This window comes from Aptenodytes patagonicus, chromosome Z (assembly GCF_965638725.1).
Source record: "Aptenodytes patagonicus chromosome Z, bAptPat1.pri.cur, whole genome shotgun sequence".
Taxonomy (NCBI): domain Eukaryota; kingdom Metazoa; phylum Chordata; class Aves; order Sphenisciformes; family Spheniscidae; genus Aptenodytes; species Aptenodytes patagonicus.
This window is the reverse complement of record NC_134982.1, coordinates 42,573,697-42,586,153: the sequence shown is the minus strand read 5'-3', so window position 1 is coordinate 42,586,153 and position 12,457 is coordinate 42,573,697. Positions and strand designations below refer to the sequence as shown.

Sequence of the window (12,457 nt, the reverse complement as noted above, 5' to 3'; positions counted from 1 at the left end):
AATTTGGTGGGTTTTTTTGTGTGTTATTTTGAAGAAGAATAGGGCTAAAAATCGTGTAGCTTGTCCCTTAAGCATCAACTCTGTTATTTTGCTGTACTGGGAATTACTAGTGTCTGTATTTCTTGCAATTCAGTGGTGACTTGTGGGTTTTATTATCCTTCATTCTGCAAGTGGTTATACGGTCTTCACAGTAACTTGCGGGTTAGCTTTGTTTATTAGTTTGACTCAGCTGGGGCTGCATTATTCTGCTGTGAACACGCAATGTTTATACACAAAATATAATGATGCTCAAGCAGACCTGTATCACTCTACTCTTGTTTAAAACTCCTGCTTTTTGCAGTGTGCATGACTGTTAAGTTTATTTCACTGTTTCATCAGGAGTAGCGTGCATGATTTTCAAGACTCTGTGATCTTTGCAGTGGTAATTACAGATCCTGGGATTACCTAGAAAATGGTAATGTGGCACAGGAATAGATTTTTAGAATGAAAAAGTCGTCTAAAACACCAAAGACCAGGGTTGAATTCCAAACATTACTAAAAACCTCCGATGTGAGTCTTGGCTCAAGCTAGTTAGGAGAACAGAATGGTGTGCGTAATGATCTCTTTGGAAGACTAGGTATTTATTGAAATATGCTTGTCACAGTTCCCCTGCTTTAAAATGGGGCTGTCATTCTTTGTCTGGCATGTCATTCTAGATGGTTATCTCCTTCCCAGCAGCAGTATTTCTCTTTGTCTATTTTCAGCACAGTAGGGGCTGCTGAACAATATTTAAGGCTTCTGCGGTCTAATGTTGTGTAGCTACCTTGTCTGTGACTGTGTTAAAACTTGTTGATAATAACATTTAAGTGATGGAGACATCTTTCTGAAGTCAGGCTACTTGTTTCAAGGTGCTCAGGGTGGTTATGCAGCAGTGCAGAAATTAAAGCAACAGACAGACTTAATTTCCGTTCTTGGCAGATGAGGAAATGTGACTCACCCCAGGCTGGACGCAGGGTGTCCATCAGAGCGGCTGAGCTGGGACCTGGCCTTTTCTCAGTCAGCCTCCTCGCACTTCTCCCTCCCCTCCCTGCCTGGTCTGCACCCTGAACGCCATGCTGCGTCCGTGACCTGGCTTTCTGTGCCGAGCTCCCACGGACCCTGCATCCAAAACCTTTGTGCGAAAGGGGGGTGACAGGAACTGCATTCAGGGTGGTGAGCCACAGTCTGCAGGCTGCACCTGCGGCGACTCCAAAACAGATACATCCCTCTGAGAAAGGAAACACTGTGGTGATCAAAACATGTGCCAAGGACATGTTTGGAACGGGTAGCCGTTCTCTTCCACCCTTTAAATTGCAGAGCCAGTTGCACTACTAGCAAAGCCAGTTAATTGGTTTGTTCATTTGTTCATGGGAAAACTTTTACATTTGTCTTACTTAGTGGTAGACAAAACAAACTAGCATTACAAATGTCTGGTCAACTCCTACCTGTAACCTTGTTATTTCATAAATAAGGAAATAGCAGTTAAGTTATTTTTCAGGATTGGCACAACAATGTTAACAGGTACAGCTGAGTTCCCATGCGAAGAATAAAATACGGTGTTATAAGGCATGTGAATTTAAGGGAAGAGGTGATCCATGTGGGGCAGCAAACCAGTCGCCCGGGGTCTAAAAATCTACCCCAGTCCAGTTTAAAGTACCATGTGGGGACTAGAGGCATTTGCCAAAATGCAAATCGGCTTATCCAAGTTGTGTATTCTCAAATTCAGTATATGTCTCAAATTGGACCCGTATGCTGCTGACAGTTGTTTCTTAACCACTGAATGTGCTCCTGCTGTTGAAACGCTGAAGTTTCCGGGAGGCCAAAGCCCTGATGCTGCTGTTCAGCTGAGGTGCGGTGCAGAAGGTGGGCGAGAGGTGGCCGAGGATACGCCTTCCCCCTTCAGTGTCCTGCTTACCAGCAGCAGTACAGAGCCTCCTCGTGCTCTGGAGCAGTCTCCTGGCAGTGGGGTTCCCTGAAAAAGCTTTGACTCCTATTCCATACCTTCCTGTATCATCACTTCAAAAAGCTGCTGGCTTTTTGGCTAACACAAGAATTCGCCTCGCTTACATAAAGAGAGTGGAAATTAAGAAATAAAGAACAGATTGACAAATGTGCACATCCTGGAAATGACTTTTATATTAAGGTACTTAAAGCAATGCTTTTCTAGTTGCATGTTCTGCAATAGGTTTTAACATGATGTAATTCTTGGATGCAACATTAATTTTCAAGGTGTGACTGAGCTGGGTAGGCCAGATCAGGTATGTTTAAGAGCAAAACTGAGGTTCAAGAAGTATATAATTTTATGGCCTACACTGAATGTAAGCTCAGCACAAACGTACTGGAAAAATGTGAAGAATTGATACTCCATTGACATTTTTCCAGTAACAATCTCCATTGTACTCCAAAATTATGCTGAGGCTTTTAGGGGCAGATGAAATAGGCTGAAATTGAAAAGTATTTTAAACATGTTGCATTTCCCCCATTTTCAAGATTAAAAAAGCAATGACCAGTTATCAAAATCTTTTCTTTCTTTTCCTCAAATTTCTCCACGCATTATTTCCATTACCTTGACAGGAGCCTTTCACGAAAGTGCTCCCTGGTTCTCTTTTTTGGAAGTTTTATTCTTTCCTTCTGTAAGCAGCCTTCTGTAGACATTTCCATTCACTCTGCCCTTTCCTCTCAGCTTGCAAGAAAATAATTTTCAGTCATCTTTGTTCCCTCCAGCCAGTGTCCAGAGAAGCCCTAAGCTGTGGGAGGAAGGACTTGCTCTTGTGTAACATTTCTTTGTAGAGAGATCGCATCCGCTAGTGATAGCAGTAGGCCTGACATAGGTCCGGAGAGCAAAACACGTGGGCTTCTGTGTGTTGCTTGAGGTTCCTGCTCAGTACCAGATCAGCAATTTAAAATCTAATAAAAAGCAGAGAAAAATTGAGACGCTTTGTGTCACAGACATCTCTGAAGATTGTGTGGGGAAGGTCCCCTCAACAACTCTGCTGTTGACCACCACACTTTGTTCCAGTCTTAATGGGGTAATGTAAACTTATGTTATCAAAATCAGCATTTGCCAGAAAGTTTCTCCAGGCACTAGTCTGATTCTTCCCCCTCAGAGCTACCTCCTAAGAGGAAGATGATACAGCAAAAGGTCTTTTGGATTTCTGCTGTATTTCAGGTTTCAGAGAGCTCTTTGAAAACTGAGAAGTAAGGTTAACCATGAGGTACACTTGCCTCAAAGAAGCTTTTGTGAATTGATCAACTATAATATTCTTAGCCAAGCATTATCACAAAAATGGCCTTTAGCTTCAGTTTGCCTTTTTCTGTGCAGCTGTATCTGAACATAAAATGTGAGATCAGAAGTATCTTGAATTTCAGTTGTAATTAAGAATTTAGTAGTTCACAGCTAGGCTATCACATTTTCAATTACCCACCTGTATATGGATCTCTTGAAACAAAACTGCATTCTCTGAAGTAAAACTGAAATGGGTTCCCAAGCACAGTACTGCCCAAAGACGTTTGTAGCTCTGGTGAACACTTTGGAGAGGCACCTCCTAAGGAGCAATTCCTGCCATCTTCTGGGGAAATCTCTTGCAGCTCTTGGTGAGTTCATTAGCTGTGACTGAGATCCCCGAATCTGAGCTGGGACGGGAAAAACGGTGGAGTTTGGTAGCCAGTGATGTCTTTCTGCAGCTGGAAAGCCGTACTGACAGAGTCGCTCGGTGTTGTTTGTTGCAGGATGCTTGGCTCTGATGTGATTCCATTGCCCCATATTTACGGAGCGCGAATCAAAGGCGTTGAAGTGTTCTGCCCTCTGGACCCACCTCCTCCTTACGAAGCTGTGTGGAGCCAGAACAGCTCTGAGCAGGTATGGCCCACAGAGGTTTAAAGCGTAACTTGTTTTTCTGCTATAAAGGTAAGGTTGCACTGAGGCATGAGTCAGGAATCATTTCGTTTCAGAATACCAGGAGAATATGGTTATAAATGCAGCTTGCTGTAAATTTTACGGAAGATTTTAATGAGTCACTTACCTTTACAGTTGAAAGTTTTCCCGAGTTGGAAAACATGTCCGAGAACATGTCTGTTCCGAGAAGGAACAAAATACACTGTGGAGCACACCTGTTGCTGGTTATTCTAGAGGAGCCCTGTGCTGCCTCCTTGCTTTAGTTCCCTTCAGCACCTGCACTCCTCCCATGTGGGACTAGGTCAGGGTTTTGCCGTGCTCACTGATCCCTTTTCACTGCTGTTTTCAGAAGATAGGTGCTTTTTACCAGAAAATACTCACAGGATAGAATTGGCTGACCTGGATGATGAACATTAATTATAGACATTCACTAGTCTTGGTTTTGCAGTGTAATTAAATACATATCACATAGTCACTGCTCAGTTAAGCAAAAGTGTTCACTTTCTAAGGTGGATGTTGCAGTTCTTAGAAAGTACCAGAAAAAAGATGTCGGCTTGTGATTTTTCAACTTTTCTATTTTATTCCAGGAAGGTGCGCTACAAATAAGTGTCATGGAAGTTGTTGATTCGGGGGAAGTGAGTGACAGGCAGGCCTCTCAAGGTAAAAAATACATTTTAAAATTTGTTCTAGAACAGTTCTACCCAACCCAGATGACTTAATGTAGCAGCAGCATTATTATTTCTTTGAAAGACAGCCACCATATTGCAAGCCAGAGATACAGAATTATGATTAGTTTGGGCAACAGGAACAGGGATTAATGTTTAAAATACATAAAAAGTTGTTTGCTTTTAAGATACAAAAAGAAAGATATATTTCCTTCTTAGTAATCTACAAGCTAGTTCTTGACTCTAGGTCCATATGTTGTAAGAAATGATGTCCAGCTCCAGTGCTTCTATTTGTTTTGTATACATGATGGTGCCAGTTGACAGCCTGTGGCTTCTCTTCTGCCAACCTACTTCTCCAGCTATAGGAAAACTTTGGTGTGAAGCTTATCAGTTGGAATTGTCCCTACTAAGTGCTGGCAGGAAAAAAAAATTGTTTACATAAAACCATACTTTAACCAAATAACAAGCCTTTCAAAGTTAGGTTACGTTCTGGCAGTCTACCTGAAACCTCTGAAAACAAGCACTTGGATGCTCCTGATATCTCATCAGTTGTGATAACCAGAAAGAAATTCAGAAAACTTGTAGCAAAAAGTTCAATTCTCAAGGACTTCTTATTGATAAAACTGCTGTTGCTTTCTCTGGGCATGAAAACAGGATATCAAACAGAGGGCTGCATGGTGACTACTTGAAGTTATGAGAACGGAAAGCAGGAAAAGAATACTGTAGAAAATGCAACTGTTGTGAAGGAGAGTCAGGAAAATTAAAAAAAAAAAAAAGCCATGATGAGGCATTGTTTGTATTTAAAAACTTCCTTTGCAAGCAAGCAGACCTGAGCACATGTGATAAATTGTACCCTCCTCCCCATCTTTTTAACAGGTTTGTCTGTCTTTTTTTTTTTTTTTAAAGAGGCCTGTAAAGAGACATTTAAATCTCAGCCTGGCTGTTAAATTCGGATAAAGAAGAAAGCATCTTAAGAAAATTAACTCTGCTACTTCTAGAGGCCAAGGCTTCCTAGGGGCAGAGAATTTTAAGAAAAGGAAATCTGCTGAGCAGTATCTTTTCCTTTATTTATATTTGGGGAGGTGTACTGGGTCTTGCTGGGGTGGAGTTATTTTCTTCATAGCAGCCCATATGGTGGTGTTTTGGATTTGTGACCAAAACTGTTCATAACACAGCAATGTTTTAGCTCTTGCTAAGCAGTGCTTGCGCAGCATTGAGGGTTGCTCCATCTCTTGCTCTGCCCCTCACAGTGTGTAGGCTGGGAGTACACAAGAAGTTGGGAGGGGACACAGCTGGGACAGCTGACCCCAACTGACCAAATAGATGTCCCATGCTGTATAATGTCGTGCTCAACAATAAAGACTTGGGGGGAGTTTTCCAGGGTTGCCGTTGCTCAGGGACTGGCTGGGCATCAGTCAGCTGGTGGTGAGCCATTGGTTTGCATCCTTGTTTTTCTTTAGTTTGTTTTGTTGTTCTCCCCCCCATTAAACTGTCTTTATCTCAACCCAAAAAAAGTTCTCTCACTTTTGCCCTTCCAATTCTCCTCCCCATCCCGCTGTGGGGGGGAGTGAGTGAGCAGCTGTGTGGGGCTGAGCCACCTACTGGGGTTAAACCACAGCAGGAGGGAAATACAAAATGAGGGGATACACTGGAGTTGTGGCAGAGTAACTCCATGGGCTGTCTCAGCTGATGTAGAGTAGCAGTCTATAAATAAAAACTGAACTTTTGGGTTATGCTGGTAGTCTGTCGTGCCAGGGCACTTGTGTATGATGCCATGATTCCCTTGGCATCGTCACGACTGATCGACTAAGTGTAGCTCCTGATGGAAGTTAAAGCTACGCACTACTGTCTGCCAGCAGAACTCAGGAGTCCTGGCTGCCTGCTGCAGGAGGAGCTGTAAGCTTCTCCGTGCCAGCTAAAATGGTTTTACTGACTTCAAAAGCACTCCTGTCAAGCAAAATGGGACTTTCCCTGCCGACTGTAGTAGGAAGACATGCAGCCTTCTACTGATGGCTGAGGATGCTTGGCAGCTGCTCTATATCATCACATAGTTGGACTTGGTCTTAAAGGTCTTTTTCCAACCTAAATGATTCTATACTAGGTATATGCATTTCCAGTACACACCAGTTAAGCCAGTTATCTCTGACACCTGAAACATTAATATTATGAAGAATTAGCATGTGATCATTAAATTGCTCCATTCATCTGTCTAGTATTTAAAAAAACCCCAAACTTCGCCAGAGTACCGGCAGCACTGTACCTCAAGGACTGAGTGCTAGTACAACTCCACTGGTGTTAAAATTTATGTTGGTGATGGATTCTTTAATCCTGCCTGATTCTTGGTCTGCCATGCTTTGTTGCTGGGTCCTACCTCCTGACTTTCCAGGCTGGTATCTGCTTTATATAGGTTGTGTCACTGTTTCTTACCTTTAGAGATTCTAGGTTGCATTTGTGTAGGAGATAACGTGCTATGCTCAACAAGTACATGTTATCCAAGCCTTAAGTTTCTCGAATGCTCCAGTCACTGGTACGTTTCTGTTAGAGTAGCAGCACAAACATTTGCCACGTTCTGAATAAGAGACTGTTTACATTAATTTGGATTTTTGCTCTTGCATGAGCAATAACATTGTTTCCTGTAATATGCCAGGTGCCATGAGGTGGAGGTACAGAACCAGGCTTGGTGAGAAATACATAGCTTTATCCTGTCCTGTTCACTAAAAGGCAGTTGTGGGAATCACAGCATATAATTACACCCGAAGGAAAAGGAGGAACGTTGATTAATTGGAAAGATGAAACACATCACAAGAATTCAGGACAATCTTTATTTTAATAAAGAACCTCATGAAACAAGATTTTTAATTCCCTTATAGGGACGAGCTACCTAATTGCAAACAGCGACTGACCTCTGTGACCATATGCTGTCCATATCTCGGTACAACTGCTTATATGCAGGAGGATTTCAGGCTCTGTGAGGTTTAGTTTTCTCTCCAAGCAAGCTGTAGCTCCCTTCTGTCTGATCAGGTAGTTTAAGATGAGGTTTATACTACGCAAAGCTGTGGGTTTTTTTGCTACTCCAGTTGTATAAGGCTGAACAGGTTTCTGCAAATGTTTAAGTAGGCTTTAGGGCAGGCTTTAGGCCGGTGTTTCTGGTGAGTGTGGGGATAAGCACACATACATGCATCTCTAGGCTTTTGTGTCCAGTCACTACAGCTTTGTTGGCAGGTGGTGGTGGGGCACCAAAAAAATCGGTAATAACCTCTAATAACGGCTTCTACAGATCTGCTTTATTCTGACTACTTTTCTTTCACCTTTACTATTCTTGATTACTCAGGTGAAGAAATTCCTGAGTCTTCCAGCAGAGTGAGCCTTTCACTTTCAAATGCAAGGCTGGTGCCGGCAGAAGGAGTGTGCAGGAGAGCCTTCAATCCCTTGCGGAAATGGTCTAAAAGTGACCCTGTGCTGCACTGCCAGTTGCTTCAAGGTGACTTGATTTTCTCTATCAGTGCTTACGTAATGAGTCCTTAAAAGAACATTTGTCAGAAGGTTAGTACCTTGAACCTAGTACCCGCATAAATCGGCTACTGTCTCCCAACAGAGTACCTACATTACAGCAAACAGTTCGTGCTTTGCCAAATCTTCTCCACCCAACACCTTAGTCATGCTGCTCCTTAGGCTTTCACATCTAGGAACAGGGTTGGTAGTAGGCATTGCTATTTTGGGGAGGAGGGAGGGATGGTGGAAGAGGAGGAGGAGGGCGCACATAGGATTTCTCAGTGTATTCGTACACTGGCATCTAAAAGCTTGCAAGGGCAGTTGTCAATGTGAGCAATTTAAAGCAAAATTAGCTTGGCTATTTGGTATTAGACTATAAATTTATGCCCCTTTTCTTGCTCCTCATAGCATCAAAAAACCTAAAAACTCAACACAAAAAACCCACAGTGGAGAGCTGATGAAGTCTGTCGTAGCTACTTTGGTGCCAGTAATCCAATTCAGTTGCTGTGGGAAAACTGCTAGTGTGGCTGCAGAGTCCTGGATTCTGTTGACAGTCTTAAAAATCCACTAGTCAGGAGTCTTGCAGTTTTTATTAAAGGATATTGGAATCAGCATAGGAGCTGCTGATACTCACAAAATGTAAGCAGGGAGGAGACATGTTAGTAACAACCATTTGAGTATTGGGAGCATGCCTATCTGGATTACACTTACTATTTTGTGGAATGTTTTTATGTCTCTGCTACATCATGTGTTTTCTCTTTTCCTCCTATCAACTTCCACCACAGCACCCCAGAGAATCTGCTGCTGAAGCAATGGTTACATGACACAGAGCCTATTCATAGCTGTGAAAGCGGAGCGGAGCATTTCTGCTGTAGAGAAACTCCATCAGTCAGAAGCATTTGGGCGCTTTAGGCTTGGTACAACTGAGGTTAGGTCTGTTCAGCACTGGATCTGAGAGTTAAATACATGAGTGCTGCAGAAAGGGAACTCAGCTGCCACAGAACAACGGAAGTTGTTTCAAGTTAGTTAGTGCTCTTCTTGCTGGAAAGATTTGGATCGCCTCCTGGTATTATTGTTTGGCATAAAGCCAACATTAAAGTGCTTCTTGAACAACCTGTGGGTGCTCTTTTTTTTTTTTTTTTTAACAGGGCCAAAAATTAATGATTGTTATTTAGACCAAAGGCAGTGGAATTGATTCCCTGCTGCCCCTTGTTTAGTCCTTGCAAGGTAATTTTTAAATTTTGTTTTCCATTAAATTTCCACTTTGTAGTATTACTAGCTTCCAGCTTGACAAGCACTTATTTTCAGATATTTTGTAACTAGCCCTCTTGACTGGTAATAACTGAAAATTACAAAAAGTTTAGGAGAGATCATAAAGGCCTTCAAGCTCTGCTTAACCTGGTTTGTATAGCTGAATGTTAACATTAACACTCAACGCTCATTTCAGGTCTACTCAGAACAGAAGCAAAAGAGAGAAAGGAACCGATGTACACAAAATGGCAAACAGCTTTCCCAGAAATGTCCCTCCAGACCCTTTGACATGTGCTATGCACTCAACCATAGCTATGTACTACTCTATTTCACAGGCATTTTCTGTAGTGTAAATCCAATACAGAGTGAGCCTTGCGTGCCGCCCTGACCATGACAGACTTAAAGTTTTACGTGATTAAACTGTGCACTGCATCATCACTGAATCAGGATTGAAATCTCAGGGGATACTTGTTGAACAGTACAGTGAACCAAGTGGATTGTTTGCTCTGTTTGATGTTTGTCTTCAGGGGCAGTGCTCAGCTGTGAAGCTGCAACGCAGACTGAAGTAAAACCACAACTCTGCGCTGTCACCTTGCGGAAGAGTTTGAGAGCAAGAGCTTTGAGGGGAAGACCCCAATCTTTGATAGACTACAAATCTTACACAGACACTAAACAGCTTGTGGCATGGATCCTAGAGCAGTCTTGCAGCATGAGCCCTGACATACACGAATTGGTGGAAAATATCAAGTCTGTTTTAAAATCAGATGAGAAACATATGGCAGAAGCTATCACCAGTGCCACCTTCCTTGAGCAGGTAGTTTTATTACTTGTATTTATTGGGTGATGTGGAAACCCAAGCTGGGCTTGGTTTGGGAGTATAGGTTTATATTTGCCACTCTGCTTTGTGTGTCAAAGTTTTTGGACCCAATTAGCTTCCTTTGGTACTTTAGTTTTATTTAGAGAGTGTGTGAGAGGCTGTGCAGTTAATGATGTCTCTTGCTCTATCAACCACACAGCCAGGAAGGTTTTCAGAGGACTGAATACATGTGTATTTAAAAGCTGAAGGAAATGGTTTTCTGTGGTAGAATCATGAACTGTAAATAACCTGACAGTGTTTTATATTGCGTGTGGCAGGGGAAGGGGAAGAGATACTATAAAGCATTTACTGTTATAAACTGGAAGGAATGGAGGCTGACAAGGAAATCTTTATGTAAACCCATTAGAAGCAACTTCTTGTAAGTGGCTCCCAGGATAAAAATAAGACCTACTACTAAAGGAAAAAAAGCAGAAAGTAGAAAATGTTTGCTTACATTAGTGGAATGAATATTCAGAAGTTTCAGACATTACAGACTTCATCAAATGTTTTGGTAGCTTACAGACCATTTGGATAGATAGGTTGATTCACACACGGTACAAGTGACTTGCTGTGACTACTGGTTTTGGTTTGAGTTCTCATGCAAAACACATCAAAGATTTTAATTTAGGCTCTGCAGATAAAATGAGATTTCCCACTACAGCCTACAGGCAACAAAAGCCTCAACAAATTGGACAGAAACAGCTGAAAAAAAAAATTCCGTATGAGAATTTAATTTATCACACTGGCCTGAAGTTTATTACAGTCCAGTGGCTTCTGCAGAAGACAACATTTAGATTCCTGTCAAGCAATACCTGACGTGCCATGGTTTGGGGTGAACTAATTCTTGTGCAGCTTAAAAAAAATAAAGAAGGACAACACACACTCCTTTTCCCAATTGGGATTGCTTTTCCCATGCCTCCTTGACAAATAGTAGTTTTAGTCTCGGCACTACAACTACCTTCTTCCTAGTTGGGTAAAACTATTTTAATGGAACAAGAGCCTGAAAACAAATCTGATTTACTTTTTTTTTTTTCTCCTTTTAAAGGTGATGACACCTGCCCAGCAAGCCATGTCATTGAGTGCCCATGTGTTACCTTTCAGACAGCATCCTGGATTGCTGCACCTGGAGAGCTGTGGTGACCTGAGTACTTTCACCACAGCTGAAGATCAGCTAGCAGAGAGGAGGATCCAGAGAGCAGAGCATGAACGGCCTCACAGTCTTATTGGTGTTGTCAGGGAAACTGTACTTTGAGCTGGTTTCTGTTTATCCCTCAGTAGAGCACTTCTGTCAGACATTCATGCTGCACAGGAAAATCATCTCTGACAAGTGGGTGGAAGAGTGTGTCGATAATCCTTTTTTTTTTTTTTTTTTTTTAAAATAACCTCACACTCAGACTCCTGAGGGGAAGCTCGTTCTACGAAGCCTATTAAGCAGATGGCAAGCTGGCCTTTATTGGGCTGCTCAAGTGCAACTTGTCTATTTGTGATATGGTACTGTCTTGTTGCATCTCTCTAGTCTATCACCACTTAGGACGGATTTGCTTTTTTTACTCAACTTACAAGAGAGATGGCAGAATGGCTCTATGCCTTGGTTTACTGGGGTGAGGCAAAGACAGTTAATGCATGTGTGCACTTTGTATCTCATTGGAGAACAGGGCCAGTGTCAATGCCTGTGTTCATCTGGTGTGTGTTACTGTAGCTCCACTGATTTTTTTTATTTTTTTTTTTTTTTCCCCCTGGCATATAGCAATTTAATTCCTAGTAGAGGTGCTTGTTATGTACCAGCTGACATCCATGCTGGAAGCATGTACACTGCCATCTCAAAATCCTCTGCAGACGTGCAGGTGACTACCTAACATTGTTTTAGCAGTCTTAACCACTAGGCCACAGTGACCCATGAGTTGACACCCTCTGGCTAATAAACAAATGTATATGCCAGTTGGCTCAAGCTGTTGATTGCAGATAGTTTGTTAAGCTCTGTTCTGTATGTATGCTGCTAACGCGGAATACACTAAGTATTTCCAGAGGCTGGGATCAGGCACACAAATTTTACTTGCAAGGCTAGTTGTAGCCTTCTGTATCTCAGCAGGATGGCTAAATATTCCTGCTGCTCTTTTAATGACAAAGCTTCATTTAAAAAATTATTAAACAGCTTTCCCACTGAAAACCAAAAAAGCTTTAAAGTGAGTTTTAATTAAGCTTGTTCAGAAGTTGAAACTGTGCAGTATGGCTTGACTCACTAAAGATGCTAACTTGAATAAAATAAAATGCTTATCTCTA

The 12,457-nt window shown here is 42.0% G+C and overlaps 1 protein-coding gene across 1 annotated transcript in view; it reads left to right on the top strand.

The window, feature by feature from the left end:
• Positions 1-12,457, top strand: part of ENTREP1 (endosomal transmembrane epsin interactor 1) — a 29,602-nt gene extending 17,145 nt beyond the window's left edge. Inside the window, exons 7-11 of the mRNA XM_076362603.1 lie at positions 3,748-3,877; positions 4,501-4,573; positions 7,910-8,059; positions 9,849-10,135; positions 11,223-12,457. Coding sequence (XP_076218718.1) covers positions 3,748-3,877; positions 4,501-4,573; positions 7,910-8,059; positions 9,849-10,135; positions 11,223-11,429 — 847 coding nt within the window. The 3' untranslated portion in view covers positions 11,430-12,457. The remainder of the gene's footprint in view (positions 1-3,747; positions 3,878-4,500; positions 4,574-7,909; positions 8,060-9,848; positions 10,136-11,222) is intronic.